Source organism: Eptesicus fuscus, chromosome 11 (genome assembly GCF_027574615.1).
Source record: "Eptesicus fuscus isolate TK198812 chromosome 11, DD_ASM_mEF_20220401, whole genome shotgun sequence".
NCBI classification, from domain to species: domain Eukaryota; kingdom Metazoa; phylum Chordata; class Mammalia; order Chiroptera; family Vespertilionidae; genus Eptesicus; species Eptesicus fuscus.
Window position 1 is genome coordinate 17,997,829 of NC_072483.1, and position 26,468 is coordinate 18,024,296.

At 41.6% G+C, this 26,468-nt stretch overlaps 2 protein-coding genes across 3 annotated transcripts in view; both read right to left on the bottom strand.

Annotated features, from left to right (window-relative positions):
- The window catches only part of LCT (lactase), a 51,237-nt gene extending 49,671 nt beyond the window's left edge, over positions 1–1,566 (bottom strand). Inside the window, exon 1 of the mRNA XM_054723350.1 lies at positions 993–1,566. Within this exon, the coding sequence (XP_054579325.1) occupies positions 993–1,566 (574 nt within the window). The remainder of the gene's footprint in view (positions 1–992) is intronic.
- Positions 1,567–8,995: 7,429 nt separating this feature from the next.
- MCM6 (minichromosome maintenance complex component 6) overlaps positions 8,996–26,468 on the bottom strand; it is a 41,985-nt gene continuing 24,512 nt past the window's right edge. Inside the window, exons 11-17 of one of the 2 annotated variants that reach the window (XM_008143481.3) lie at positions 25,679–25,834; positions 23,862–23,990; positions 20,120–20,281; positions 16,339–16,474; positions 15,093–15,248; positions 12,763–12,902; positions 8,996–9,497 (exon numbers count right to left, since the gene is read on the bottom strand). In XM_008143481.3, coding sequence (XP_008141703.1) covers positions 9,381–9,497; positions 12,763–12,902; positions 15,093–15,248; positions 16,339–16,474; positions 20,120–20,281; positions 23,862–23,990; positions 25,679–25,834 — 996 coding nt within the window. In that variant the 3' untranslated portion in view covers positions 8,996–9,380. The remainder of the gene's footprint in view (positions 9,498–12,762; positions 12,903–15,092; positions 15,249–16,338; positions 16,475–20,119; positions 20,282–23,861; positions 23,991–25,678; positions 25,835–26,468) is intronic. The other variant, XM_054723377.1, reaches the window with a different exon arrangement.

Consider the following 26,468-nt stretch of genomic DNA (forward strand, 5'->3'; position numbering starts at 1 on the left):
ATTTAAACTATTTTATAACTGTTGTATAAACCATTACACCTTTCCCGGGAAGTAGTTTAGCCACATGCTCTAAGGTCTGAAAGAATGTACATCTCTTGATCTAGTCATTTCAATTCTAGGAATCGATCAGAAAGAAGAATTCGTCAGAAGCTAGGCAAGCGTTTATATAGAGGCATGTTTATAATTTGCAATAGTAAAAATTAAACACATATTAAAATGAGCGCAATATTTTAAACTTTATGATCCATTCATATTGAGGGAACCTATAAGACCACTGAAAATCAGGCTTCCTATAAAATGAGAAGATACTCATAAAGTAGAATATACAGGGATGCATATAGTACGTACTACAGGTATATAATAAAAACAAGAACGCATTCATAACCCAGAACTGGTTCTCAAAACTGGTGTTCCTCAGATTCACCCAGAGAACTGGTCCCGCCCAGACCCGCTGAATCAGAACCTCAAGGTAGTTACGAAGCAAGAATATGGACAATGGGATCATGCTCTCCTCACCCCCTGTCAGCACATCCTGGTCTGTCTGAATCTGTCTGTCTCCCCCTGGGACCTGGGACCTGGGACCTGGGACCTGGGAAGCAAGCTTCAACCTGACCGTGTTCTGTTCCCCGCTTTGTAAGGAAGGGGGAGGCGGGGAGGGTGGGCGGCGGGGAGGGTGGGAGGCTGGGAGGGTGGGAGGGTGGGCGGCTGGGCGGCCTCGAGGCCTCGGATGGCCAGGAAGGCGGGGCTGGAGGAGGGATGACGGAAAGACGCCAGGCCGGGCCAGGGGTGCTTCCGAGGGAAGCGGGGCGCTGTGCGGGGGAGCCCCTGCCCGTCTCCACGGGGAACCTCAACACAGTGGGATGTCTCGCTATGAATGAGATGACGGGAGGACTGAGGAGTGGGAGGGAGCCGAGTCCCGCGTGGAGGAGGAATGGGGGCGGGCAGGGGTGACACAGGCTGCGGCGCCAGCCGTCGGGGTGGCGTGGACTCACCGGGCGGGGCGTATTTTTCGTGGTAAATCGCATAGGCTTTTCTGTGGGCGTCGGCGAGGGTCTGCAGCCGTGCGGGGCTAGATTTCCGGCGGGGGAGCCCCGCGATCGCCTCCTCCAAGTCGCTGAACGTGAACCAGACGTCCACCAAGTCCCCGAAGGAGCGGAAGGCGAACGCGGCGTAGTGGGCGAAGCGGTCGGCGGCGGCTCCGCCCCGGGGCCCGGCGCCCGGGAGCCCGCGGTGCAGCACGCCCAGCGGCCGCAGCCCCGCCGCCCGCACGGCCCCCAGCAGCCGCCGGTAGCAGCGCACCGCCTCGGCGTCCGGCGCCTCGGGGCTTCCCGCGGGGAGCAGCCGGGCCCAGGACAGGAACACCTTGTAGTGGGTGGCCCCGCCGGCGCGGAGGCGGCCCAGGTGCCGCGGCAGGAGCGCGGGCAGCGGCCGCGGACAGGCGTCCGGGGCGGGGTCCGTAGTGAGAGGACCGGCCGCCGACATGAAACTTCCACCGGGCTCCCAGCCCAACCCGCAGCACGGAAACCTGAGGAAAACCAAAAAGGCTAAATTCCAGGTCAGCTCCATTTTCGAGGACGTGTTGGGAGGCTGCGGAATCCTTACTTTATAACCACAGCAGAGGCTGTAAAATACGTGATTATTAACACTTAATATCTAACTGGTGATCTGTGATAATGCAATCGGTGCATGGCTCACCAATGTAACATGGAAAAATGCAAACGCCGTAAGAGATAGCCAAACTTCAGATGCCTCACACGATTTAAGCCGAGGGACCTGGAAAATGTCTGCAGGAAAACACGTTCTCCACATTTGTGTGTGTGTGTGTGTGTGTGTGTGTGTGTGTGTGTCTTACAAAGCATTTTAAAATGTGTTTACTTAACACAACAAAAACTAGTCCCTTGCCAAACTTTTCCCCCCTTTAAAATATGTAAGTAAATGATGAAACATTTTGTAAAAGATTCAAATAATATAGAAACATATGAAATGCCCCTGTAAATTCTTTCAACATTGCTTCCTCCCCGCTTTCCCTCTCTGTGCAGCCGAATGGTGATTCGGGAGTCTGAAAGCTGGTTTAAATCTCACCGGAGGAAGCCACTTAGTTTCTCGGTGCCTGCCTCTTCGCCTGTAGAATGGAAGTGGATGGTAGTGAGAATGAAATGGGGTCATTCTTTAGAACAATGCAGCTCCGTGGTAGCTGTTACTGCATATATTCGATGCAAACGTATGTAGTAGGTGTGTAACATTTTAAATGTATAATATAATTTAACGTATTATACATAACACAGGATTGTGATTGTTCCTCAGCTTTCTTTCTTCTCTTCACTTAATAGCTGCTGGAGCTCTGCCTACATCAGAATGTACAGACCCACCTCTTTTCAGCATTCATTCCGTAGAAAGGAGGTAACATAAGTTAACCTCTTGATATTAAACACTGGTTCTATCTTAATTTTAATTGGTTGCAAATGTATATAGATATACATTTATACCTATACATTACATATCTTTGTCCACATGTGTGACTATTTCTTTAACATAGATTCTTAGGAATTAAGTTGACCCAATGGCATACCTGTTTAGAATTCTGATTGAAATACAAATAGTCTTCCAAAACAGGCTTCTTCAAATTTAAATTCTACCGACAGAAGTGTGCTTAAATCCCTCTGCTTTGCTAACACTTGTTATAAAACTTGACATTTTTGACACTTGGAAAAGTGAAAATATTATCTTTATTGGTTTCTTATTTTTCTGCTTAAAATGTAGCTCTTCATGTTAATTGGCTGCTTGTTTTTCTTCTGAGATTTGTTTCTACCCTTTGTACATTTTTATTATTTTAACTTATTACTGAAATAAAAACTCTTAATAGAGTTTGGATATCATATATTAAAACATGATGGAGCCCTGGCCAGGTGGCTCAGTTGGTTGGAGCATCCCCCTGTTCACCCACAGGTTGTGGGTTGAGTTCCCGGGGAGCATCCCCCTGTACACCCACAGGTTGTTGTGGGTTGAGTTCCCGGGTCAGGGCATGTGCCAATCCTGCAGCCCATCATGTTTCTCTCTCCTGTATCCTCAGGTGAGGATTAAAAACAAACAAACAAACAAAACATGATAGGAAACAATTTTCCCCGGTCCTTTAATATGGTTTATGGTGTCTTTTAAAGTACATTCCTGGTACCATGGTTTAAGTCTCATGTCAAAACTGTATTTCTTTATCCTGTTTTAAATCTTTACATCTTTAGCTCCTCTTGAATTTTAACTGTATGTATATTGTGTGGCATGGCTTATCAATTTCTAACATGTTATTGAATAGGCCATCTTCTTCCACTATTTGAAATGCTACCTTATCAGGAACAAAATATCTATAAAGACATAGGTATTTCGGGACTTTCTACTGCTTGATTATCCATTCCTGTGACAATACCACACAATTTAAATTTCTATAGCTGTGTAGTACTTTTCACTTTATGATAGGACATAGCCTCTCCTTTCATTCTTTTTCCTGGAGTTTTCTTGGTGTGCACACACACATTCACTCTTTCCCTATTTTTTTAATAGAAACAATTTTATTTCATTTACTGGAATTTTAAAGATGGCCTTGACGTCAAGCTTCAAATCTGGCAACCATCATTCTGTTGTCTCTATCAATGAGTGTGTTTGTTGCTTTTTGTGTATCATCCCACATATGAGTGAAATCATGTGGTTCTTATCCTTTTCCATCTGACTTTTTTCACTTGGCATAATACTCTCAAGATCCATCCATGTGGTCACAACTGGCAATATTTCAATTTTTTAATGGCTGAGCAATATTCCATTGAATATATGTAGCATATCTGTATCCAATTGTCCATCAAAGGACACTGTTTCCATGTCTCAGCCGCTGTGAATAAAGCTGAAATGAACATAGGGGTACATATACTAGTATCTTTACAGATAAGTGTTTCACATCAAGATCCTGGCCATCCCCAACTCCTTCAAAGAACAACCAGAATCTAGGTTTTGCTGAAATGAGGCTGATTTTTTTTTTTTTTTTGTCCAAATAAGAGCTTTATTGAAATGTTGCGTTTTGTGAAAAGTGAGTAAGTTTCCAATTTTTTCCATATATTGTGACTCTCTGTTGTTCACTCAATTGGGCCTTTCATCCCTCAGGAATGCCAACCATAGGGACTTTCTGCAATGAAGTCAACAACAGGATATCAGGTGGAACGGTCTCCATATCCAAAGATCAATAGGTAAATCCTGACTAGCTATGTTTTCATCCAAGTTTACATGCAAACAAATCGCCTATGGCCAGGTCACCGTGTGTTCTTCATTTCCCCTGGCTCACCAGTCTCTCCCCTTGCACCATTACATGTCGCCCCTCAAGTTTATGGCCAAGGAAGTTTGTCAGAATGAACTAAGGTTGAGAAACACTGGCTCCGGCATGGCTTACTCTGATCAACACATGGGAGTGACAGATTTGGGCAGAGGATTAAGTTTTGGCTAAAATCTTGTGACCTAGTTTAGTCCATTCTGGCCGCGATAGCAAAATACCACAGCCGGGGAGGCTGATCAACAACAGACATTGAGACATTTGCTTCTCACAGCTCTGGAGGCTGGAAGGCTGAGGTCAGGTGCTGGCACGGTGGGGTTCTGGTGAGGACCGCCTTCTGTGCTGCAGACGCCAACATGTCGCCATGTCCTTACACAGGGGAAGGGGCGAGGCATCTCTCTGGGGTCTCTGCTCCAGATCCCTGAGCCCAGGGCAGACTCCACTTTTCAGCAGGAAGTCAATCCAGATGCTCAGGACAGACAGGAGGAAGGGAAACATCATCCAGAAGAGCCCAGAAAGACCTCCAGCAAGCTCAGTAGCGATGTCTGTCTGTCCCTAGGAGCACTTCGAGGAGTCTGACTTAGTGCTCAATAGTATCCCGTTGTCTGGATGTGCCAGTTTACCCATTCACCTGCGGAAGGGCATCTGGCTTGCTTCTAAGTCTTGGCGATGATGAATAAAGCTGGAAACATCCACGAGCAGGTTTTTATGTGAACATAGGTTTTCAACTCCTTCGGGGAAATCCCAAGGAGCGGATCGCTGGGTCCCATGGGAAGAGTATGTTCAGTTAGTCATTGTGCTTTCAATGTGGCACTGCCTTCCATGGCTGAAGGGCTTTCTCCAACTCTTGCTTTGCCAGCTTTTAAAAGAGGGCTGACGGTGAGGTGAGGCACAAACACCCCGTGCTCCCTTGCCCCTCTTTTTTTTAAAATATTTTATTGATTTTTTACAGAGAGAAAGAGAGAGGGATAGAGAGTCAGAAACATCGATCAGCTGCCTCCTGCACACCCCCCACCGGGGATGTGCCCGCAACCAAGGTACATGCCCTTGACCAGAATCGAACCTGGGACCCTTGAGTCCGCAGGCCGACGCTCTATCCACTGAGCCAAACCGGTCTCGGCGAAGCTGATTTTTTAAGAAATATATGTTTTTATTGATTTCAGAGAGGAAGGGAGAGGGAGATAGAAACATCAATGATGAGAATCACTGAACGGCTGCCTCCTGCATGCCCCCCACTGGGGATCAAGGCTGCAATCGGGGCATGTGCCCTTGACCGGAATCAAAACCAGGACCCTTTAGTTCACAGGCCAATGCTCTATCCACTGAGCAAAACCAGCTAGGGCACAACCATCAGTTTGACCTCTGTATCTATAAGTCAGTTTCTATTTTATTTGTTCATTAATTTTGCTCTTTAGATTCCACATATAAGTGAAATCATATGGTATTTTTCTTTCTCTGTGTGACTTATTTCACTTAGCATAATACCCTCTAGGTCCATCCATATTGTCACAAATGGTAAAATTTCACTTTTTTTATGGCTAACATTACATTGCATATATGTACCACAGCTTTCTTACCCATTTGTCTATTCATGGGCACTTGAGTTGCTTCCAAATCTTGGCTATTGCAAATAACACTGCAATGAACATATTCTTTCAAATTAGTGTTTTGGGTTTCCTTGGATATACGTATACCCAGAAGTGAAATCTCTGAGTCATAGGATAGCCTTCATTTTGTTAATGTGGAGTATCAATCACATTGGTTGATTTGTGGACACTGAACATCCTTGAATCCCTGGAATAAATCCTACTTGATCATGGTATATGACCCTTTTTTTAAAAAAATATATTTTATTGCTTTTTTACAGAGAGGAAGGGAGAGGGATAGAGAGTTAGAAACATCGATGGGAGAGAAACATCGATCAGCTGCCTCCTGCACACCCCCTACTGGGGATGTGCCCGCAACCAAGGTACATGCCCTTGACCGGAATCAAACCTGGGACCCTTGAGTCCACAGGCCGACGCTCTATCCACTGAGCCAAACCGGTTTCGGCGGTATATGACCCTTTTAATGTATTGTTGAATTCAGTTTGCTAATAATTTGTTGAGGGTTTTTGCATCTATTATCAGGGATATTGGCCTGTAATCTTCTTTTCTTTTGGCGACCTCCTTTAGTTTTGTTGTCAGGGTAATAATGGCCTAATAAACTGAGTTTGGAAATGTTCCCTCCTTTTCTATTTTTAAAGAGTTTGAGAAAGATTGGTATCAATTCTTTAAATGTTTGGTAGAATTCACCATTTAAGCCATCCTGTCCTGGACTTTTTTTGTTGAGCGGTTTTGTTTTGTTTTTTTAAAATGTTTTTACTGATTTTAGAGAGAAGGGATAGGGAGAGATAGAAACATCAACGATGAGAGAATCATCATTGATCAGCTGCCTCCTGCATGCCCCCTACTGAGATCGAGCCAGCAACCCAGGCATGTGCCCTAACCGGGAATCAAACTGGTGACCTCTTGGTCCATGGGTCGACACTCAACTACTGAGCCACACCAGCAGGGCTGATGAGAGGTTTTGATTATTGATTCAATCTCCTTACTATTAATTGGTCTGATCAGATTTTCTATTCCTTCATGATTAAGTCTTGGTAAGTTGTATTTTTCTAAAAATTTATTAACTCCCCTCTTGTTGATGGATATCTGTTGGGATTTGAAAATACATTAAATTTATAGATTAGTTGACAATTTCAACATTCAAGTAGTCCCATTCAGTAATATGTTGTATCTACCCACTTACTAAACACTTGTCTAATTTTCTTCATAAAGATCTTGTATGCCATTGTCCATTTCACCTTCCTGACAAGTAACATGTGGAGGAAGGGGGTGATGTGGAAATGTAAGCACTCATTCAGATGGACAAAAAGTGACTGTAGCCCCAGCTGGTTTTGCTCAGTGGATAGAGCATCAGCCTGTGGACTGAAGGGTTCAGGTTCAAATCCAGTCAAGGGCACATGCCCAGGTTGCGGGCTCAATCCCCAATAGGAGGCGCGCAGGAGGCAGCCGATCAATGATTCGCTCTCATCATTGATGTCTCTCTCTCTCCTTTCCTCTCTGAAATCAATAAAAATATATATTAAAAAAGAACTCTGACTGCATTTGTAGTAATTACCTCGACTTGCTCTGGAGCCTGCACTCCCACTAATGGTAGAATTGGGAAGGGGATGAGATTCATCAAAACAGAACTCATGTTTCCTAAGCATCAAATTTTCCTTTGGGCAGATATTGGATCAAATTAAGTTCAAATTCCTGTCAGGCTGTTTCTCTTCTTTCAGGACCTCTTAACACCATTTTCTTTATCAAGTGGGAGTCAGTACAGAGAAGGGCTCTTTCTTGCTGTCTCCTAGCTTTTCTCTAGAATGTTCTTCCTAACACCTGTTACTGAATGTCCTGCCTGACATTTGTCCATTTTTCACACCAGTATCTCATAGCTGCCTCACTAGCAAGTCTGAGACCCCAAGGTATCTTCATCCCAACAGCCTCTAATACCCTCATTAATTAGGAACATACTTTTGAAGGAGCTTATAACCCTGTATTTGCTAACTGTGCAGGTTCTCTATTCCCAGCGTCCCCACCCTATCTTTTTCAAGCCAATGGAGAGTGAAATTACTATGATTGAACTCACATACCACATATGAACATGCCCTAACTGGCCCTACAGGCCAAGAATGACATCTGGTAAAAGCTGCAACAATAGTAACTGCATCATCAGTATACTGATCATAACCAAGTTTCAGGAAGTTAGTATCATAAACAGCAATAACTTTTACCTGGAAGAAAACCATAAAATTTGGAAATGGTTTTATAATATATAAAATCACACATTTCCCTTAAAAAAAAAAAGTTAGAAAATAACTCCTAGGGCACAGAAGTTAAACTATTACAAAGTAATGATGCCCTAGCTGGTTTGGCTCGGTGGATAGAGCTTCAGCCTGCAGACTGATTCCGGTCAAGGGCACATGCCCGGGTTGGGGGCTTGATCCCCAGTAGGGGGCATGCAGGGGGAAGCCGATCAATGATTCACTCTCATCAATGTTTCTATCTCTCTCTTCCTCTCCCTTCCTCTCTGAAATCAATAAAAATATATTTTAAAAATAATAAAAGACTCATAGTTACAAGTAGATGGAAACAATCTATATATATATAAAAGCTTAAGCGACTGGATGACCGAACGACTCGCTGACCAATTGCTATGATGCACACTGACCACCAGGGGGCAGATGCTCAATGCAGGAGCTGGTCCCTGGTAGTCAGTGTGCTCCCACAGCAGGAACACTGCTCAGCTGACCAATGGGAGCCAGACGCAGGGCTCATGGCTGGCGAGTGCTACAGCACAAGCCTCTCCTGATCGGGACTGGGCGCAAGCCCGTGGCAGGCGCAGCAGGGCTGGGATGAGCAGGAGCTGCAGGCAGGAGCAGCAGGCGGCATTGGATTGCCGGTTTCGGCCCAATCCCTGCAGGACACGCCAAGGGACCCCACCGGTGCACGACCAACCCGTGGCCTGCCAATCTCCACAGCCAACCTCCCATGGCCAAGCCAACCTCCCACAGTCACCAGCCAGCCGAGGGACCCCACCTGTGCATGAATTCGTGCACTGGGCCTCTAGTAAGAGTATAAATAAATTCAAGACAAATGCAAAACAAGTTATTTTATTTTGATGAAAAACTGCAATAGTTAGCAATTGAAAGTTATTTCCCCAATAAAATACTACATACCATAAAAGTAATGGACCATTTTCCTACAAATGAAAGCAAAGGTCTTAGTTACCGAAACCACACATTATTGGGTTCCAACTTCATTTAGATAAGAAGCACACTAAACAAAGGCTAAAGCCCACAGTGGCATAGAAGTGTATGACGGGAATGCGGCACACAGGACCTTCAACTTGGTTCGTTACTCAACCATGAACCTTCCCGAAGCATTGCTCCCAGAAACATTCTCCCTCGCAGAGCTCCATTCAGACCCCAGGCTCCAGGCCAGGAGGTAGAGGGCCGCAGTTTCTTCGGTTAGTTGCTTTCAATATCTCAATCTTCAAGCAAGTAATTAGGGTTCACTACTAAGTAGGGATCCTCTTCATAGCTCTCACTCCCTTCCGTGGAACCTTTCAATCCAGCTTGTGTGAGCTCAATGAGAACATGATCCTGTGAAGCACAAACGTTCGTCCTCAGGTCTCCACAGTATTACAGACATGCCAGATACACAGCACCTGACCCTTCTCCTGAGTGTTTGCTACTAGCATTTTCTTTCATTTCCCCTCCAGACACTCTTAGAAAAAGGACCATACTTTAGAGTCATTATTAAGGATCTGCTAACCCTGTCCCCATTAAGATATAGACCTTTTCACACCATAAGCCTCCTTTGAAAAATCGAGAAATATGGACCTGGTTGATGTGGCTCGGGTGGTTGAGCGTCATACCAAGAGGTGGCCGGTTCGACCTCCAATCAGAGCACATGCCCAGTTTTGGGCTCAATCCCAACAGGGGGTTGTGCAGGAGGCAGCCAATTGATGTATCTCTGTCTCTGTCTCTCCCCTCCCCTCCCTCTGTCACTTCTTCTCTCGAAAACCAGTAAAAATATATTTTTTAAAAAAGAAAAATTAAGGAATATGTAAGTAAGCTCAACAGTCATTGTGATTTTAATAAGGTTTCCTGGCCTACTACATCAAGTACTTGTAAATATAACTTCAAAAGGCAAGATGTATGAATTTTAAGATTTGCAATTGTGTAAAATACTCTGATATGTTTATCACTCTGATAAAAGTATTTAGTTTCACTTAATATTTTGATAATTTTAATTACTGATCATTGAACTCTTTCTTTACTACCCATTCATAAATCAGAAGTAGAATCTGAAGATAAATTTCACTCTGATCTATGAGCTAATAATAAAAAAAGAACATGCCATGTGGCTTAAAAATACTGATGACAGATTTCAAGCCTATGATGTACCTATACATCAACCTAAAATATCCACAAATGAGAAGGACTCCTAGCCAAGCCTGTATGGAGGGACTCAGGGAATAGTGATTTGATCCTAAGAAGGTGGCAAAGTCCCACAGAATGAGCACTAATGCCATTAAGAGGGACTGGACACTTTCAAGCACTCTATGTACTAACACACCCTTAGAGGAAGAACACTTGATCAGCACCGTACAAATTCTCTAGTCTTTGCAGTGAATTAGCTCAGGCAGTGAGTCAAATTAATCAGTGTAGATCAGTTAATTTCGCAATGTGTCCCAATGTGGATTTCCGCATGGATCATTTTATCTTACACTGATCCCAGGGGGCTCTAGGGAGGGAAGGGCTCGCCTGGTGCAAAAACACTGCCCACTATTTGAAAGACAATTCTCGGTTATAGAGTGATTATTAGCTTTATTTTCATATATATTATTTATTAAGTTCTGATATGAATAGCTGTTCTCATCATCCCCCCCAACCCCTGAAATTATACACTCATTTGCATCTGCTCTCACAGGTAAACAGCTTTTCAGATAAGACGACCCTCAGATGTGATACCTACAATATTTATATAGTGAGCACTGAAGTGAAATGCAGAACAATTGAATTTCTGCCATTTGAACAGAAAATTTCAATTATTTAGGAAATATTTGACCCCTCTATGCACCAGGCAACACTGTAGAACCTGAGGATACTGTGGTTAACAAGACAAAGTCCCTGCCCTCATGGTGCCTGCCTTCTAACGAGAGAGACAAACGAAACACCTAAGGAATATACTACCAGGCAATAAGCACTATGAAGAACCACAAAGCAGGGCAAGGGGGTGACAGCAAGGAGGCTATTTCAACAGGCTGGGCAATAAAAGCCTCCTTCAGGATGGAGGAGGGGATCTGGGCAAGTGCAAAGGGCGAGTGCGAAGGCCTTCATGTTTGGTGTGTCAAAGGAACCGTGACAAGGCCAGTGTCACCGAGTAGACTGGGAAGAGAAAGGGGGCAATAAAATGAAGTGAACAAGACAGACAGACGCTTGTCTGTGTAGGCTTCTGCAGGCCATGGTATTGGCAACTGGATTTTATTCTAAATGGAAGGGAAGAACTGGAAGGGAGGGCACTAAAATAATTGGACTTGTTAAAAGATGCCTAGCTACTGGGCAGAAAGGGGGACAGATATAAGGTGGTGACATAGAACAGAAAATACACATACTGAAGGCAAGGCTCATAGAATTTGCTGCTAAAAGAGAAGTTTTGAGGGAAAAGTGGAATCAAGAATGATTCTAAGGTGTCTGGCCTAAACTAACCGAGTAAATGGGATCAATTGGGGGGGCGGGGAAGGGGGATTGTTTTGAACACATTAAATGGGAGATGCCTATTATTTTGCATATAGACAGCTGGCACGTACATCTGGAGTATAGAGGAAAGGTGAGAGCTGGAAATTTATATCTGGGAATCATCGACAGCTGGGTTTAACCTTTTGCACTCGGATGTCGAGTGTGACTCGGCACGGTTAGCATTAGAATAAAGGAATCGAGAAGAAAGCAAGCGAGTGCAAAGGGTTAAATTCACAGAACTAAATGAGATCACTTAGGTAGTTAATGTAAATAGAAAAGAGGTCTGAGGAATGAGCACAGTTCTCCATTTAAAAAGTGACAAAGAAAAAGATTCAGAAAAAGAGACTAAAGAGAAATAACCAGTGAGACAGGAGAAGACCCAGGGGAATATGGTGACTCAGAAGCCAAGGGAACAAGTATTTCCAGGAGGAAAGACCAACTGTGACAAATGCTGCTGACAGGTTGAATACTGAGAAGGGTCAATTAATTTGAGCAGAGAGAAAGTATGTATATAATGGTCCTTTAACAGAGTGGGAAAGTGAAGTGACTAGGGAAAGTAACAGCACCGGCAGGGCTACTGTAAAGTCTATAAGATACAGAATTGTCCACTGGAGACTTGTGGTCATGCATTTAAATAAGAATGGGCACATGGTTGCATGCTTTTCTCTAGATATTTTTAAATGCCTGGATATGGATATAAAGAAAGAATTAGATTTAACCTAGACCGGGGTCTGGCCAAACAAGTAACACAGAGAATGAACTTGAAGGTAAAAGAAAAGAGTGATTATGAGAATGTAAACTGGATAATGAAAGTAAGGATCTGAGGAAGGTGAAATATAAAAATTAGGTAATAGTGGTTGATGCTTGAAAGTTTGTAGTAATGAGAGAGAAAACAAAGGTTAAAAAAACACTCAAATAATAAGACCCTAAATCCACCTTCCCAGATTTGACTTACATTCTGCTTCTAGAGTAAATAAGTCAATCAAATGCTATTAATTCTGTTACAATTCATAATTCTCACTAGACCCAATGGTTCAAAATAAATGAACATCTAACGAACCTACACAAGAGGCATGAGCTCCCTCCCTCATTAAAACCCAAGCAAGCGAAGTTCTGTACGTACATAGTGGGTGAGTCGATAAATTACTTTCTCTATGATCCTCTTTTTATTTATAAGTTCCTCTTCAGAATCTATTTCTGATTCAATTTCCTTCAAGTACCAGTTAACAAGCTCACTCCTCTTTAATGCCGACTCATCCTCTTCTGCAACAAAAAATACATTTAAAAAGGATTAAATTATCTTTCTAGCAAATTGTACTGTCAATCCTGGGGGTTTGCACACACAAGATATGTACAGATTAGATAACCACCAACCAGTCAGAAAGTACATCTGCCGAAGTAAATTTGCAATGTTCCAGCATAAGCCTGAAATAACCTGTCATATTACTTGTATGCTTGACTTTATCCTGAAGAGAAAAATCAAATTAAATAAGATGATAAGAAACAAGTCTTAAAGCTACTAATATTTCAGAGTATAAGGTGTTTCCTTCACCTTTGTATGCTTCATCATCTAAGAGAATGTCTGCCAACAGCAACTGAAGGCATAAATTAGGAATGAAACAACAGCAAGTAAAACTTCTTAAATATAACTTTTCTTCTTTGGAAAAAGAAAGACTGGAATTGAGGTCAACTGAGAAGCAAAAACCATGGGAATTGCCCAGCCGTTGTGGCTCAGTGGTTGAGCGTCAACCCATGAACCAGGAGGTCACGGGTTTGAATCTTGATCAGGGCACATGCCCAGGTTGTAGACTCGATCTCCAGTAGGGGATGTGCAGGAGGAAGCCGATTAATGATTTTCTCTCATCACTGATGTTTATATATATCTCTCTCTCCTTCTCTCTTCCTCTCTGAAATCAATAAAAACATTTAAAAAAAACAAAACAAAACCATAGGAATTTACTCAAAATAAAAAGTTAACAATTTATCCCAGCAAGGTCTATTCATACTGACTGAACTGCTAAGAGTCCAAAGCAGAACTCTAAATTCACCAAGAAAAGTTGGAACCTGCATAATATTATAACACAGAAATAAAATACAACCTAGCCCTAACCAGGTTGTCTCAGTGGATAGAGAATTGGCCTGTGGAGTGAAGGGTCCCAGGTTCGATTCCGGTCAAGGACATGTACTTGGTTGCGGGCACATCCCCAGTGAGGTGGTGTGCAGGAGGCAGCTGATCGATGTTTCGAACTCTCTATCCCTCTCCCTTCCTCTCTGTAAGAAATCAGTAAAATACAAAAAAATATATATACATATAGTACATATAACCTAAAAAAAAAAAAGTCTACTTAGTCTTGATTCTAGCAATTGCTAATCAAATGCAAAATAAAAATTGGAAAATTCTAGCTTTACTGACAACTGTCTTTGAAGTTTATTATGGCTATACAGTAAGTACTCGCTTAACATCATCAATAGGTTCTGCAATTTTAATTAAAACAACATCTAATTGGCCGGGTGAACAGTGACTTTTTTTCTTTTTTTTAAGAAAGGAAGACCTAGCAGAATTTACCTATGGAATGCAGACTATCTGGGTGCTAATCATATCTTTGCCCCATCAATGGTCTGCCGTGTTCAAAACTTGTTGTGCGAGAGAGAACTAGAATAAAGTATAATGTGAACACAAGAACATGTAAGCTCCCAAATCTTTTTAAATGAAAAGGGAGCATCTGTCTATCCTCGTGGCTTCTTTACTATCTTCTCTCCTCCCGCCCATTGGCCAGTTATCAGGGGAAAGAGAGCAGAGGTTACAGGGCTCACACCTTTAGTAAGCCAAGACAGTCTGTGGTCTCCCTTTACTCCATCTCAGATAGGATGCTGTGATGACAGCATCTGTCCAAAAGCCGGAATATTGGAACTTTTACATAAGAAATGTCTGATGGTCAATCACCAAATTAAAGTTTTAAGCCTGACTCCTTGATTTCATTATTTTTCCTTCTACCTTGTGGGAAAGCAGTTACGGGTAAGAAATGCACGACTGTCCAGATATCACACTTTATCTATGGAGAAATGAGTTCATTCCTAGTCTGGGATGTATTTGTGCTGATATAGTCTTTTGAGTTCAATTACTTGCCTATGAAATATAAATAACCTAGGAGTTCAGTTCATACATTTAAAATAAAGCTATAGTTAAGGAATAGTGATTTTGCATCTGTAAAAACATTATAAAGGACTTCTTTTTGTATTACAGAATCCCAAATTCTGCTTCAAAACTATTAAAATTGGCAATTTAATAAGAATAAACCATAAATCTTGTCTGACAATGAACTTGTGGGGAAAAGTACAGGCTGACACCCTGCCAAGGTAAGCTTGTCTAACAATTTATCATCTCTCCTGACAAAACACAATCTTTAGCAATCAGAAGTGGTTTATGTAAATGACTGAGCCTGGGTGCCTCACCTTCTTCCATCTTTCTGAGGTGAAGCACAATAAGGTTAGAGATTCGGCAGTATTCGGAGAAGCCCAGCCTTAAGGAGGCTTTCGGAACAGAATCGCGGTCTGTGTCGTCACTGTGGCCGTTGATTCCATTCACAGGAGGAGGGCTGTCAGCGTGACCTAAGGGAAACATCAACCACCTGAGTCTTCCTTCTGTTCCTCCAAAACTCCCGCATCAAATGTTTATACAGATACTAATATTGTAATACTAATTCCAAAGCAAACATATAGGTATATTTGGTATTTAGTAATTTTACAAATAAAAATTAAAAGCAGCCCTAGCCAGTTTGGCTCAGTGGATAGAGCTTTAGCATGCAGACTAAAGGGTCTCAGGTTCCATTCCGATTAAGGGCACGTACCTCAGTTGCAGGCTCCTTCCCTGGCCTGGGTCAGGGGCATGCGGGAGGTAACCAATTGATGTCTTTCTCTCACTTTGATGTTTCTCTCTCTCTCTCTCTCTCTCTCTCCCCTCCTTTCCACTCTCTCTAAAAATCAATGGAAAAATAATCCTCAGGTGAGGATTAACAATCAAAAAAAGGGGCAAATTTGTAAGTGCTATTAGTAAAGACAACTAAGTTAGAAGAAATGGGAAGGATGAGAGATATAAAGATTCCATGATCTAGTCCTAGCTGGTTTGGCTCAGTGGACAGAGAGTCAGCCTGTGGACTGAAGGGTCCTGGGTTTGATTATGGTCAAGGGCACATGCTCAGGTTGCAGGCTCAATCCCCAGTAAGGGGTGTGCAGACGGCAGCGGATCAATGATTCTCTCTCATCATTGATGTTTCTCTCTCTCTCTCTCTCTCTCTCTCTGAAATCAATAAAAAAAAAAAGATTTCATGATCTAAAATCCATCTATAGTATTATATGCAAATTTTTATTTTATTCTTTTATGTAAAACTTTAAATTCTGATAATTTTCTGTTTTAATGTATTTGAGAAAATGTTTTTAATTCAAAAGCAAAATAACACTACAAATAAGGCTGGGGAATTAAGTCCACTATCACCATTTTGGTGTATTTTGTCTTGTAAGAATACATTTTTATTTTAATTACTTAAATTTTAACTTGTAAACAGTTAATTACAGTTCAATATCCACTTTCCCCTTTTGCCACAGAGACTTCAAAACCATCAACAAGTACACTTTCACCATGGCATCTCAGAGGGCATTCTGGACTCTAATTCCAGAACAGATTTATAAACAAGTGTCTCACCATTGATGCCATCTGGGCTCTCATCGACTTCCATTTGGACTTCTTCGTCTTGATCTAGATTGACATCAGGTGTTTCTACACGGATGATGGATTTGTTCAGTAACCTGAAAGCTTCCTTCACATGTTTAGGTTGGACCTAAACCAATCAAGATGAGGTAAATCAGTAAGTCAGTCTCCTTGGTTTAGCAAACAGTTTTTCTCCGGACAAAATCACAGCGATATTTTGGTTTACTCACACTCTCCCTCCCTCTCACAGACATAAAATATGGCATAGTACCATAAAATCACCAACATGGCTAAAAAGACCAACAATATTGAGTGTTGGAAAAAAATGTAGAACAACTTTCATTCGTCGCTGATGGAAATATAAATTGATAAAAGCACCATGGAAAACCACTTTTGGCAATCTTTACTAAACTGAACACATGTACAACCTAAGACTTAACGATTCCACTCCTAAATATATATATATACCCAACAGAAATGTATACATATATACATCATATGATCAAAAGATATGTATATCCCATAAGAACCCAAATTGGAAACTAAGTGTTCATTAACAGAATAATTGGTGAGTCACTGTGATATATTCATTGATAGATCACATAGCAATGAAAATGGAACTACCTATGTGTGTGGTCAAATAATCTTTGACAAAGGTGTCAAGACCACCCATTGGGGAAAGGATAGTCTCTTCAACAAATGGTGCTGAGAAAACTGGGTGTCATATACAGAAGAATAAAACTCAAAATAATAAATTAACTCAAAATAAATTAAAGCCCTAAAACTATAAAAAACAATCTATAAGAAAACAGGGGAAAAGCTTCATGACATTGGATTTAGTAATGGTTTCTGGGATATGACATCAAAAACACAGGCAACAGCCTGGCTGGTGGGGCTCAGTGGTTGAGTATTGACCTATGAACCAGGAGGTCAGTTCAATTCCCGATCAGGACATATGCCCAGGTTGTGGGATCGACCCCCAGTATAGGGCATGCAGGAGGCAGCCGATCAATGATTCTCTCTCATCATTGATGTTTCTATCTCCCTCTCCCTTCCTCTGTGAAATCAATAAAAATAAAAATAAAGCACAGGCAACAAAAAATAAAGTTGACAAATGAGACTACATCCAATTCAAAAACTTCTGAGTTGAGGAAATAATAGAATAAAAAAGGCAACCTACAGAATGGGAGAAAATATTTGCAAATGATAGATACGATGGGGGTTAATATCTAAAACATAAATAAAGTATACTCATACCCATTGTACTATTATTCAAAATAGCCAAGAGGTGTGGAAGCAACCCAAATATCCACTGATAGATGGATATTTATCCTAAAAAAATGTGGTAAATACATACAATGGTATGTTACATGGAAGGAAATCCTATCCATGCTATAACATTGATGAACCTTGAGGACATTATGCTAAGTGAAATTAGGTTACACAGGCATGCTCACTGAAAGTTAAATGAGCTGTACACTTATAATTTTTGTACTTTTCTATACATATGTTCTGCTTTAATAAAAAAAGCTTATTTAAAAGAAAAATGAGGCCGAAACTGGTTTGGCTCAGTGGATAGAGCTTCGGCCTGCAGACTGAAAGGTCCCAGGTTCAATTCCGGTCAAGGGCATATACCTTGGTTGCGGGCACATCCCCAGTGGGGGGTGTGCAGGAGGCAGCTGATCGATGTTTCTCTCTCATCGATGTTTCTAACTCTCTATCCCTCTCCCTTCCGCTCTGTAAAAAAATCAATAAAATATTTAAAAGAAAAATGACATGTCCATGTTTTTGTTTTTTTTTGGGGGGGTGATTGCTTCAAGTACTTTTTAAATAACCTACAATCTCTCTAAATCTCCCTCCCTAACCAGATGAGCCCCATAACAAGATAAACCCAGCAGAGCAATTTTTTAAAAAGACAAAAAACTATTAACAAAGACACTAAGTCATTTAAGAACAGTCAATATCAGGGCATCCTACCTAATAATAGACAAATATGCAAACTGACCATACCTCTGACACACCCACAAGCCACACCCACCATCCAATCAGAGCGAGTATGCAAATTAACCCATCCAAGATGGCTACAGCTACAGAGAGCAAGGTTTCCCAGGCAACAGAGGGAAATAAGCTTTCCGCCAGCCGTTGCAGGCCTAAGCCTCCACTCAAGCTACAAAGTTTCAATTATAGAAGGTAAACAAATTCAAACAGAAATGGCGTCAGAATGGAGCTTGAGAGAGCAGGCCAGGGTTGCCACCGGCAACAGGGGAAGCAAAGCTTTCCGAACACCCTGGCCGGGCCCACCCGCTTAAGGCCACAAAGTTTCAATTATAACCCCAACACAAATGGCTGCCGCTGCAGAGGGAGCCCCAGGCTTGGCTCCGCTCCAGGCTACAAAGTTTCAATTGTAGAAGGAAAATAAATTCCAGATACCAGGGCCTCCGCTTGGGTTGCCAGGAGGCGTGGCCGGCCTGCAAACCACCACAGGCCCCTCGCTCAGGCTGCCCCACGCCCCAAGGGAACCCCACCCTGATCAGGGACACCCTTCAGGGCAAACCAGCTGCCCCCCCCCCCCCCGTACCAGGCCTCTATCCTACCTAATAAAATGGTAATATGTAAATTACTATCACTCCGCTAGGCCCAGGATTGGGCCAGAGGGAGGCACAGGGGGCGGGACTTGGGGTGGCCGGGGTAGCCGATTGGGCCAGCGGGACACTGAGCCATGGCTGTGCTGCAGAACAGAAGGGGCCTCTGGGGCATCGAGCTCACGTCCCGCCTCGGACCATCCAAAGCGCGGGAGCTGGGTGCCTGTCTGCTCCGACACCAGGCCTTTCGGAAGCCTCCACCGAGCCGGAGGCTTCTGAAAGGCCTGGTGCACCAGCGGACAGGCACCCAGCTCCCCCGCGATCGAAAGCGAAAGTGTGTAGGGGACCCTACACGTGCATGATTCAATCATGCACTGGGCCTCTAGTATCCTAATAAACTTACTGGCCTAGAAAAAAAAAAAACACCTAGGAAAAAGAGAAAGATCAAGTTATTTATGGGAGCAAAATTAATCAAGGCTGGCCTCAGATTTCCCCACAGCAACAGTTAATGTCAGGATACAGTAGAAAAATTCACAAAAAAAAGAAAGAAAATAAGAGCCAAAGGTTGTATATCAAGCCAGGCCATTATTCAGATAAAATGATATATAGAAACAGGAAGGGAACAGAAGAGAACAGGGAGACCTGAGAGATAAATGTGCTGATTGCCTCTCATCTGTACCAGTCAAAATATGATAAACCAAGTGATAGGTAAGCATATCTGACTGCACAAAGGTAAAGTTAAGACGTTATTTTCTAAAATTAGATGGTTGAGAGGTAGGGGAGTAGGAAATATGAAACATGCTGGTTTTATCACTGTTCACAGTAGGGAACCAATAGATAAGCAAGGGCATAATATAAAGCTATAATAATAAAAGTTACCACTAAAATAAAATACAAACTTTCTGGATATCAGAACTGCATATATAAGCAGTTTCTTGAATGAATAGCATTAACAGTAACTCACTCTATAAGTATTATATAATCTATAACATGATTACCTCATTACTATTTAACTACACTCAATAAATGCTCAACAGCAACCTTCTTCAAGGGAGAAATCCCAAGGTCACATATTTTATGAGCACTCAACAGTTATATAATGCTAGTATGTCCCAAACCAAAGATAAAAAATTGCTTATAAGCTGACAAATCAATTTCTCTTTCCATCCATTATGTTAAAGTGACTTTGATACCTCATCACAGCAGTGCATCCGAGCCATTGCTTCCGAGAGACGGATCATGCTCTCAAGCTGCCGCACTGTAATCCTCCAGGACGACTTGCTAACTCCAGAACCATCCCTCTGGCGGAGACGTTTATACTGTTCCACAATGAAGTCCTCCGACTCTCTGGAAATCTGTTTCAGAACATCACTTACGTCAGAGCATTTCTACTTGATGGGAGCTGTATTAATGAGAGGTTTAAGAGCCTTCCAGGTGGAGACATTAGGGGAACTGAGAAAGCCAAAACTTTGAAGCCAATGACAAGGAATTAACACTGAAATGCCCTTCAACAGAAACTAAGAAGGCCTGTGGATTCCATGTACTATTTTATAAACAGGAAGGCAGCAGGATTAGTATTTAAGGAAAATGACAATTTCTAAAAGACTAGTGTCCTGGTGCACGGATTCAAGCACATTGAAAGGAAATTAATTAGAAGAAATATTTTAATATTGCTATTCACATCTTGCTAATGAAAAGAAAATAGGATTCTGGGGACCCTTTCCCCTTCCCCACATGGGAGTCCATTCTGTGGGACTCTTTCCCCCTCCCCACGTGGGAGTCTGTACTTGTTCTTCAATAAATATCCACCTTTGCTATACCACAAAAAAAAAAAAAAAGAAAATAGGATTCTACTGAGTCTCCTATCTACCTACTCCAGGACTTCTCTGAGGATCAAATGAGATGAGGCATGAGAAAACGCTTCACAAACATTTGGTTAAACTGTAAAATGTTTGCACCTGGCTATAAAGCAAGTCGTGTTCCTGGGCTGAAGAAACTCCAAGGATGCTAGTCGCTAGGGAGAGGAAGCCGGATGTTGCTATGTGACGTCATTACACAGCGTCCACAGCCACCATTTCCAGACTGGGCTGGGCTTGGGCTGCATTTTGTGCTATGGGGGGGGAGGGGGGGAGGGGGTGGTGGTGGTGGCAGGGCCTGTGTCCCACTTGGGAGAGGCCGAGTGTTGGTTTGTCAGCACCAGGTCCATGGTGCCATTTATTTTTAAATGGCCAGTGTGCATCATGGCAGATCCTGCGTTGAGTGTCTGCTCCCTCGTTGTCAGTGCGCAAGATAGCTACTGGTCAGATAGACAGACACTTAGCCTTTTATATATATAGAAGATATGTAACAAGCTGAAGCAATGGGATAGGATGTAATCTTTTCACCCAAGATGCCAGAGCCCATTAAACAAATTAATGCTCAGGCTATTCAATTAATTTATGTTGTCTTTAAGAACAAAGGACAATACATATATATATTATACACTAGCTATTTCAGTATTACTTTTCAAATAATAACAAAGAACCCTTAGTTTTTTTAAAGAGGATCGATCAAAAAAATAAATTAAAAAATAAATAAATAAGTAAATAAGAGGATTATTCTTATTGATTTCAAAGAGGAAGGAAGAGGGAGAGAGAGAGAAACATTAATGATGAGAGTGAATCATTGATCAGCTGCCACCTGCATGGCCCCTACTGGGGATCAAGCCCACAACCTGGGCATGTGCCCTTGACCGGAATCAAACCCAGGACCCTTCAATTCACAGGCTGATGCTCAATCCACTGAGCCAAACCAGTTAGAGCAAACTCACTAAACTTCTTTTGGGACAGTGAGAGTCAATCCCAATATTATAAACTAGAGGCCCAGTACACAAAATTTGTGCATGGGTAGGGTCCCTAGGCCTGGCTGGCAATCAGGGCCGATCTGTGGGGCGACTGGCAGGGCAATTGGGGGGCCCCCGCTGGCACCCGCGTTGGCCGGCCTTGCACTGCCCGCTCGCCCCACCGCTACCGCCGCCGCCGCTGGTCGCCTCCCTCTGTGGGGTGACTGGCAGGGCAATCAGGGCTCCCCCCACCCCCCCTGCCACTGTCACCGGCCTTGGCTGCCCTGGGGCCTGCAGGCTGGGGGCAGCTCCTGCATTGAGCATCTGCCCCCTGGTGGTCAGTGCACATCACAGCAACCAGTTGTTCCACCTGCAGTTTGGTCTATTTGCATACTAGGCTTTTTTTTTTATATATAGGATAACTAAGTGAAAGTGATAAAGAATTAAAATCTCAGAATAACTTCTAAGCCCTGGCCGGATGGCTCAGTTGGTTGGTGTATCATCCCATTAACCAAAAGGTTGCTGGTTCAATTCCCGCAACCTTTAGGGCACATTAAAAAAAAAAAAAAAAAAAAAAAAAAAAGAAGCCAAAACCGGTTTGGCTCAGTGGGTAGAGCGTCGGCCTGCGGACTCAAAGGTCCCAGGTTCGATTCTGGTCAAGGGCGTGTGCCTTGGTTGCGGGCGCATCCCCAGTGGGGGGTGTGCAGGAGGCAGCTGATCGATGTTTCTCTCTCATCGATGTTTCTAACTCTCTATCCCTCTCTCTTTCTCTCTGTAAAAAATCAATAAATATATTAAAAAAAAAAAAAAAAAAAAGAATAACTTCCAAAAATCAAGCTAGACAATAATGTGTAAAAACCTAGAATCAACCAGAATTTTTTTCTTTCCATACTCTATCTTAGGAAACTGCCAACTGGAGGTTTATTCATTTATTATTATTTTTTAAATTGATTTTCAAAGAGAAGAAGGGAGAAGGAAAGAGAGATAGAAACATCAATAAGCAAGAATCATTAATTGTCTGCCTCCTGTATGCCCCCTACCAGGGATCGAGCCCAAAACCTGGGCATGTGCCCAGACCAGGAATTAAACTGTGACTTCCTGGTTCAACCACTGAGCCACTTCAGCTGGGCTATTAAATGGAGGCTTATTTTAAAAATAAATGTCTAAGTAACTATCCTGGATCCAGTGCAGATTCAACCTAATGAACTACATCAACTACTATAAAATAACAATCATGGCCGAAGCCGGTTTGGCTCAGTGGATAGAGCGTCGGTCTGCGGACTGAGGGATCCCAGGTTCGATTCAGGTCAAGGGCATGTGCATTGGTTGCGGGCGCGTCCCCGGTGGGGGGTGTGCAGGATGCAGCTGGTCGATGTTTCTCTCTCATTGATGTTTCTAGCTCTCTATCCCTCTCCCTTCCTCTCTGTAAAAAATCAATGAAATATATTAAAAAAAAAAAAGACTAACAGTCTTTCTTATAAAAAAACAAACAAAAAACAAAAAACAACAATCATGTTCATTCACAATTATCCAGAGGAATCCAAGTTTTTCCTCAGAGAAAGACATGAGAGCACTCAGTAGACTACTAAACACATACACAGTTTTATGATTCTTAGGAATGGTTAAAATAAAAGAATGTCTGCCGCAGCCAGGTGGCTCAGTTGGGAGTATTGTCCTATGCACCAATAAGGTTGCAGGTTCAATTCCCAGTCAGGGCACATGCCCAGGTTGAGGGCTTGATCTCCAGTAGAGGGTGTGTAGGAGGCAGCCAATCAATGATTCTCGCTCATCATTGAAGTTTCTCTCTCTCTCTCTTGCTCTCCCTTCCTCTCTGAAATCAATAAAAATATATTAAGAAACAAAATAAAACTCTTCACCCACAAAAACTTATTAGCACCTAACAAGGAAAAGAAATGGAATTATTCAGATATTTTTAAAATGCCCTTTTCTCAACTCTCTGAAGAAACAAACAGTTCTAAACAAACAAAACCCCCAAAATAAACAAAAAACCCAAACAAGTACAGGTTCAGATTTCTCCATGTAACCCTTCTGTCTAAATGCCATTTAAAATATACCCATGATGCTCTATTCTAGTATAAAAAAATGCAGGTTACCTTTGGTTTAAACTGCCTTGCAAAGAGAAGATACCTCCTGATATCATCAAGGGAATAAACACGATCAATCGAATCTTCAATCCTTGAATGCAAGTCTACTATACGCCTTGCAATGGCATAATCTGTAACCTAATTCAAAACAAAACAAAATCACTTTGATCAGTCACATCAATATCCACTCCAGACTATCCTAGGCATTAGAAATTATTCATAGCAAAAATAAGCTCTAATATGCCACTGAAAGATGTATTCAGAGGTACAACGTTTCTGAGGAAAGTTTGGTACCAGTTTCATTTAAAACCAAATTAAAATGCTTACTTTTGCTCCACTCCAAGAATATTCCTGAAGGAATTAATTGACTTTAATAACAATAGCAGATTTCTAGGGCCCTTAGTATATGCCAGCCACTATTGCCTAAGTGTGTATAGAAGCATTAACTCATACAACCTTCACCAAAACCTTATTACGTAGGTAGTTATTACCCCTATTTTACAGATGAGTAAATTGAGGCTCAGAGAGGTTAAATCACTAGTCCAATATCACAACAAGAAATGGAGCCAAGATTTGAACAGTCCAGCTTCAGAGTCCATGGTCTTGGTCACTACATTGTATTACCATTTGTAAATATGTAAAGGTAATCATCACAGAATTAATATTGAGAAAAAAATCATACAAAAAATAAGCAATTTACTCTTAAATGATACAGAAAAACCATGTAGATGTAACGAGAACAAATGATACAGCAAATAGGGCAACATGTTAATATGTGAATAGAATAAAAGGTATATGGGTACCATGTGCACTATTATATTTCTTGCAACATTTCTGTAAGTCTGAAATTATTTCCAACAGTTAAAAAACTAATTTAATGGATCATGTACCAACAGAAATAAATGAAATCAGATAACTCCCAACTATGGGTAGGTGGGTTAAATATTTATATGGATTTGTGAAGGGATAAAAACAAACCAAAACATAAAAAACTAATGGAAGGCAGCTTTTATTTAGATTATATTTAAAGTTTTGCTGTAAGCAAGAGTATGCATTGTGCCTAATGCAATACAGGACCCCCATGCTCAGTAATTAACAGTACAGCCTATAATATTAGCTTCTACAGAATGCCACTTTGTAGTCCTATGCCCATCTGAGCTGTGCAGTATTGTTAAATATTTAAGATTAAGTATAAATAACTCTAATAGTTAACATGTCCAAATCCAACTACATCCACCACTTTACACTCAATCTTCAAATTATTCTATAATCAAGGCAAAAAAGTGATACACACTCAACTTTATGAGAAAATATAGGAAGAGTAATGACTCCTGATTTGGAGGAGAAAAAAAGAAGAAATTTCTTTGGTATTCCAATTCTTTCATGCTTACTAAAAAGATCCCCAACAAAACAAAAAATTCTTATAAAAATCTTAAAGAGAATGATTGAGAATTAATTATAATGTTTCCTTTTTTCTTGTTAAATTTATTGGGGTGACACTGGTCAACATGAACATACAGGTTTCAGGTGTGGGTTTCTGTTATAAGATCTGTATATTGCACCATGTCCTTTTTCCTTTGAAAATTAAAAAAAAAAAAAAACAGTAGCAAAAACAAGACATTATATTCCTCAAAACAATTAAGTGGAACCAGCAATTCAAGTGACTTTATTTATTTTGAACTGCTTAATACACCTTTGCCCAATTGGTGAGAAACGAAAGATCAGTGCAAACACATGTTCAGGATTATACATTCAAGCCTGACTCACTCAGTTATTCATATTGGAAATAACAAAATAAGCTAAGAGTGATAGATAATGTTGGTTACCTCATTACATTCATCCACAAGTATAAAGAAGAGATCAAATCGGGACATGATGGGAGCTGACAAATTTATATTCTGTTTCAACGACTTTGATCTGTCATAGTGTCCACCGATTGGATTTGCTGCTGCCAAAATGGATGTTCTGGCATTCAGAGTAGCCTGACCACAAAAGAAAGAATTGTGATAGGTTTAAAAAGACATCTGGAACGGCCAATAAACATATGACAAAATGCTTGATCTCTTTCATAATGAAATAAATGCTAACCAAAATACTAAGATATCATTTTTCACCTACTGGATCATTAAAAATAAAATCTAATAACACACAGCGCACAGGTACTCCCATATGATGATGGCGAAATGCCGTGCATACCGGTTAAGCCTGAGATTTCCTGTGAGAAATTTACCTTGCAGCTGGGTACAGAAGATGTGTGTTCAAGGAAACCTACAATATTGCTTTTAATCAAAAGGCTGGAAAGGACCCAAATATCACTCTGTAGGTGTCTAATTGGGGTACATACAACTGAAAACCATGCAGTAAAAAAAACAATCCAAAGTGGATATAATATGTGCCAATATAGAAAGATGGCCAAAATAAAATTATGACGTTAAATGAGTAAGGAACAAAACTATATGTATTATGCTTGTTTCTATATGAAATATTCCTAAAAGGGGCATAAACTCAGCAGGTATTTATTAGTGTTGGGAGTTGCAGGGGAAGATTTCTCTTCCTTATATTTTAGAGTACTGCTTAAATTTTCCTCACTACTTGAATGTATTACTTTATTTAAAA